Source organism: Trichechus manatus, unplaced genomic scaffold (genome assembly GCF_000243295.1).
Source record: "Trichechus manatus latirostris isolate Lorelei unplaced genomic scaffold, TriManLat1.0 scaffold00008, whole genome shotgun sequence".
Lineage (NCBI taxonomy): Eukaryota > Metazoa > Chordata > Mammalia > Sirenia > Trichechidae > Trichechus > Trichechus manatus.
The window spans coordinates 622,418-627,636 of record NW_004443944.1 but is presented as its reverse complement, the minus strand read 5'-3'; the positions used below and the strand labels follow the sequence as shown (position 1 = coordinate 627,636).

Sequence of the window (5,219 nt, the reverse complement as noted above, 5' to 3'; positions counted from 1 at the left end):
GGGCAGGCGGGCCCCGAGCCCCGCCCGACTCTGTCAACAACCCGGAGCTGTCGGCGCGCCCGCCCCGCCCCGGGGGTCGATCCGGCGGCTCCGCCCGTGGGGAGCGCCCTTGGCTGAGCGGGTACCCTGGTCACAAGCCCCCCACGCGTGCAGGTTTCCACCAGGCCGAAAGCAAGAGCATGGCAGCCATCCCCTCCAGCGGCTCGCTCGTGGCTACGCACGACTATTACCGGCGTGAGTAGGGCCCTTTGCCGGCCTGGGCAACCCTTCCAACCTGGCCCCCCACCCCGAGGCCAGGCACAGAGGCCGCCCACCCAGCTATCTGGTGCCCCTCCACTCTCTCATCTCCTTGAGACCCCCGCCTGGAATGGGGCACCTTGCCAAGGACCTGGCACTGCCCCTTGTACTGCCAGTTAAAGCCAGTGGCTGAAAGGCTGGTGGGCAGGGCTGTGCCGGCAGAGGCCCCAGCTGTACTGACCAGCCTCTCCTCCCCAGGCCGCCTGGGGTCCACTTCCAGTAACAGCTCCTGTGGAAGTGTTGAGTACCCTGGAGAAGCCATCCCCCACCACCCAGGTGAGTGCAGCCACCCGCAGCTCCCCAGCTGGAGTCCGGGGCAGCCACTCCTGTGCCAGGGAGCCATCTGAAGGGGCCCCAAGAGTGGGGCAGTCGCACCCTGATTCCCCTTTGCTTCTCGCAGGGCTTCCCAAGGCTGACCCGGGCCACTGGTGGGCAAGCTTCTTTTTCGGGAAATCTGCTGTCCCGTTCATGGCCACTGTGTTGGAGTCCCCAGAGAGCTCGGGACCTCTCCAGACCTCCAGCGGCATGATCACCTGTGACCTGGCTCAGGGCGCCATTGGGAAGCAGCCTGGCAGCCCGCCGGCAACACCAGCGCCAGGCCCCTCCTGAATGGTCACCACATGGGCACCACCCCCGGCAGCTTGCACAGGCGCCAGGCGTCAGAGCCCCTCCCTGCCCGCCCCGTAGACTAGGCAGGCTGCTCTAAGTGGAGAAGTGGTTGGTTCTTTTTTTAATATCAGAAAAGCAAAACACCAAAAAGAAGTCAAGAGAATGCCACTCTTTACTGTCCAGTCACTCGCAAGCTTTCCCGACACCCCGTAACCGTCTGCCTTGCACCGAGTGGAAATAAACTTGAAGCCGCCAGCAGCCTGTGATGTGTATGCATGTGTCACCCAGGGCCTGCCGTGTGTGTACCTGTGTCCAGGGCCTGCTGTGTCTGTGTGTGTGTGTGTGTGTGTGTGTGTTTGTGTGTACCTGTCTCCACGGCCTGCCATGTGCATGAGAAAGAACCTGTCTGCAGGGCCTGCCGTGTGCGGGTTTGTGTATCTGCACGTGTGTGTATGTGAGTGTGAGAGAGAACCTGTCTGCAGGGCCTGCTGTGTGCGGGTTTGCACGTCTGCACGTGTGTGTATATGTGTGTACCTGTCTCCAGGGGCTGCTGTGTGTTTGCATGTCTGCATGTGTGCGTGCATGGGTGCAAGCCCGTCACCCCTGGGACCACTGTGTGTATCCATGAGCCCGTGTCACCCCAAGGGCATGGTGGGAGGGTTAACCGAAACAATCTTCAACTCCTGGTTGAGGCTGGGGGCTCCCCCAGCAGGGTCTGCCTCAGGCTCCATCTGACAGGTTTTCCTGCAGGGAGATCTGGGGAGAAGTAGCCTCTGCCACCAGGAGCCTCACTGCGGGGGCAGTCTCTCTGCCCAGAAATCATTCCACCCTGCAGTAAAGGGAGCTGGTTGTAAGTGACTTGACCCCCAGCCCCTGTGCCCACTAGGTGGGGCTGCCTGGGGTCCCTGAACCCTCAGCCAGAGGGGCCTGGGTGCCCTCAAATGACCTTGGTGAGCCCCGCCAGGCCTGGCTCCATGTAGCCTGGCCATGTGCAGCTGAGGGCTGGGCCGCGCTGTCTCCTGTTGCTTCCGAGGAGTGTTGCCTGCTTGAGCCCCTGTGGAACATACGCTGCTTCGTGGCCCCAGCTGCCCGAGATGGGCTGAGGGGCAGGTAGGGTGTGAGCACTTGGGGCTTCCCAGAGCGGCCCCTCCCACTGCAGATCCCAGCCTAAAGGTCAGAGTGTACAGAGAGCTGTGGGGGGTTCTGGATCCCTGAACCCCAGGGCACCAAGAGAGGCAGGTCCTGAGGTGGGCACAAGGCCCTGTGAGTGACCACTGGGCACACAGGCACTCAGGTGGGTAGGGGCTCCTGCTCTTCTGGCCAGTTGGCCAAGCGTCACTGCATGTCCCCAGTGAAGACCGAGGGGGGACGATGGGCTCCCTGGTCAAACCTCATGGCTCCCTGCAAGGGCTGGACCAGGCCTGGTGGGCCCCAGGGGCCCTAGGAGAGGGCTGTTTATTGAGGAGGTGGGGCTTGAGGTGAGGTCTGGAGGCACAGGAAGAGGGGGCTGCTTGCCTTCCCACCCCCACCCGCACTCTGAACAGCTGCGTCTGAATACACGGAAGGCGTGTCCAGCCACGGAAAGCATGTCCAGCCACAGAGTGGAGTGCAGCAGGGGTGGCCTCACCCCAGCTCCCTGTGGCTGCTCCCAGGTGCCTGGTGGCCAGTTGCAAGGCCAGGTAAGGAAGGGACCTTACTGCCCCTCGGAAGGGCTTGGGGGTGCTCCTGAGGACAGTTTGGCCACAAGTGTCCAGACGAGGCTCACGGAGGCCCTGGCGGCAGGAGGCGGCAGCGCCCCACCGCCCCACGGCCCCTTGGTTTCTGGAAGAGGGGGCTGGTGTGGTCCACGCCCCCTGCACACAATTGTCTCTGAAGTTCAGGAGGGCAGGCAGAGCCCCTGGTGACGGGAGAGGTACCCTTCCATCTGGGCCAGGGCCCAGGCCCCACCAGCCTGTGCAAAGGAGGGGTCTGCCCTGTCCCGATGAAGCCAGGGGCTTCGGGTCAGGACCGAGACAGGTCCGCTGGCTCCAGGAGAGTACCAGCTGTGCTGCCCCCTGGGTGTTGGACTGGCTGGGGAGGGCAGGCACTTCCCGGGAGCTGGCACACTGGAACAAACGGGGGTCCATGGAGGGTCTGTGGGCTCCACCAGCCTGGTCCCAGAGCTGTGGCTCCTTCCGGCAAACTCAGTAGGGGACTTGACGGCTGTGTCCTCTGATCCGAGGTCCTGGCCACCTCTCCCAAGCTGCTCAGGCCCCAAGCCCCCCTGCCCCCATCACAGGGCCACGCAGGGGCAAGGCACGCTCAGAGCCTGGCGAAGCTGAAGAGCTTTTCCTACAGGGCTCGGAAGCGGGGCCTCTGCTCGGGGTCCCGCTGCCATCAGGCCAGCATCAGCTTGTGCACGGTGATGGGCACTCCGGGGGGCAGGGCACGCGGTAGCCGGCATCCACCCTCAGGAAGGCCTCGTGGTTGGACATGCCTGCAGACGAGAGGGACCGGTGCCCCCCAGCACGTCCACACCCGTGTTTTTCCTGCTGCTAACCCCTCCCCCAGGACTGTGCTCTCCTGGGAGGCGGGCCTGGGCCATCTCTGAGCCCTGAGGCCAGGGGACTGGCTGGGCACTCCTGGACGCTGGCTGAACAGGCGGGTGTGACATCAGGCATGCCGGCACCCCCTGGAGGCCACCATGGGAATCACCCCAGTCATCTGGCCAACTGGCAGCCCACCCCTGCACTCCACTCTGCCCCCTCCAGCCCTGCCTACCATCTGGGACACCGTGGGGCCCAGTACCTGGGTATGGGGCCCAGTACCTGGGTAGGGTATCTGACCCCTGCTGAAAATCTCGTGGAGGAGAACCCCGAAGGACCAGACATCTGACTTGGTGGAGTAGTGCCCCCGGGAGAGTGCTTCAGGGGCTGTCCGCTTGTAGGGGACGTTGTGGTCATGGGACAGGCAGATACCCTCCCGCAACCAGACAGTGCCGGCCACACGGCAGCATCACCCGACTGAAGTCAGAAACACTCTGTGCCACCAGAGGCACTGCCTTCCTCAGATTCTGGGGTGTTCCAAAGTCGGGGGGCAAGGCTGGGCATCCAGGGTCAGGGAAAAGCATGACTCTCCTGGAGTCATGAAAGAGGACCCCAAATACAGGCCAGTGTGAGGCCCACTGGTCAGGAGGGTGGCTGCCGTGGGTGGAAGCCCACCAGATGTGTGTGTCACCAGCTCACAGCCAGCCGGTGGGGCTGATGGGGACATCACATGCACAGCCACTGGTTTTCCCGGTGTGACAGCACCGCTGTGGTCGCGGTTTTAAGAGTTCTACAGAGACACTGACTTTGACAGATGAAGTAATAACGACCGACACCTGGGATTTCCCTTTAAATACCAGGGAGAGAGGGCATGGAGGGACCACGGGGTTCATCACACTCTTGTGTGGGCGTTTGTGTTCGAAATTCCCCAGAATCAAACAGTTTCCTCCGTGTGGGCGTGAGGGCTAGGGGCCTTTGCACAGACCGCGCCTGCCACAGCCCCAGCTGAGCCGAAAGCAGCCAGCACAGTGGGGACTGAGCCAGTAAAGGAGTGGGTGAGTGACATTGCCGTGGCTGGAGTCCCTGCTCCTGCCTGTGCCTACACCATGCATCCTGGCCCCGCTGAGCCCCCGGCACCCCGCTCACTCACCAGAGATTCTCAGTCCTGGACACAGCACTTTGCTGCAGCCCCTGGCGGGCTGCGCACCCCTCCCCTCGCGGGCCACTTCCCTTTCAGCTGTAATCAGCCTCCCTGGAATCCCTGCTCTGGCCCCATGGCCCTGTCTCCCTCTTTCCGTGCTGGGCACACCCTACTCTGAGCTGCTCAGGCAGGGCACCTGCAGCCCCAGCCCTCGCCCCAGCTCTGCAGCGCAAGTGCTGGCCCCCCAGGGCCCTACCTTGATGAGCCTGGCCAGCCCGAAGTGCTCCACTTTGCAGATGTTGTCCCCCACAAGGATGTTCCTGGTGGCCAGGTCCCGGTGGATATAGTTCTGTGACTCCAGGTAGCACATGCCCTCGGCCACCTGCGACGCAATGTCCACCAGCTCCCAGACAGGGAGGGTTTTCTCGTCAGAGTCTATGGAGCAAGGGGAACCAGCTCAGCTGGGGCAGGGGAGGACCAGCTCAGCTGGGGCAGGGGGGGAACCAGCTCAGCTGGGGCAGGGGCGGACCAGCTCAGCTGGGGCAGGGAGGAACCAGCTCAGCTGGGGCAGGGGGGGAACCAGCTCAGCTGGGGCAGGGGCGGACCAGCTCAGCTGGGGCAGGGGTGAACCAGCTCAGCTGGGGCAG

General features: G+C 63.5%; 2 protein-coding genes across 4 annotated transcripts in view; one reads left to right on the top strand and one right to left on the bottom strand.

The window, feature by feature from the left end:
* The window catches only part of PPDPF (pancreatic progenitor cell differentiation and proliferation factor), a 1,539-nt gene extending 382 nt beyond the window's left edge, over positions 1-1,157 (top strand). The window contains exons 2-4 of one of the 3 annotated variants that reach the window (XM_023741530.1): positions 154-234; positions 496-573; positions 698-1,157. In XM_023741530.1, the coding sequence (XP_023597298.1) occupies positions 180-234; positions 496-573; positions 698-906 (342 nt within the window). In that variant the 5' untranslated portion in view covers positions 154-179 and the 3' untranslated portion in view covers positions 907-1,157. Of the gene's footprint in view, positions 1-19; positions 235-495; positions 574-697 lie in introns of those variants that run through there. The other 2 variants (XM_004370510.2, XM_023741537.1) reach the window with 2 other exon arrangements.
* A 686-nt stretch (positions 1,158-1,843) lies between these two features.
* Positions 1,844-5,219, bottom strand: part of PTK6 (protein tyrosine kinase 6) — an 11,325-nt gene continuing 7,949 nt past the window's right edge. The window contains 7 exon segments of the mRNA XM_004370509.1: positions 1,844-2,005; positions 2,604-2,727; positions 2,823-3,011; positions 3,215-3,311; positions 3,314-3,382; positions 3,714-3,864; positions 4,829-5,007. Of these exon segments, the coding sequence (XP_004370566.1) occupies positions 1,844-2,005; positions 2,604-2,727; positions 2,823-3,011; positions 3,215-3,311; positions 3,314-3,382; positions 3,714-3,864; positions 4,829-5,007 (971 nt within the window).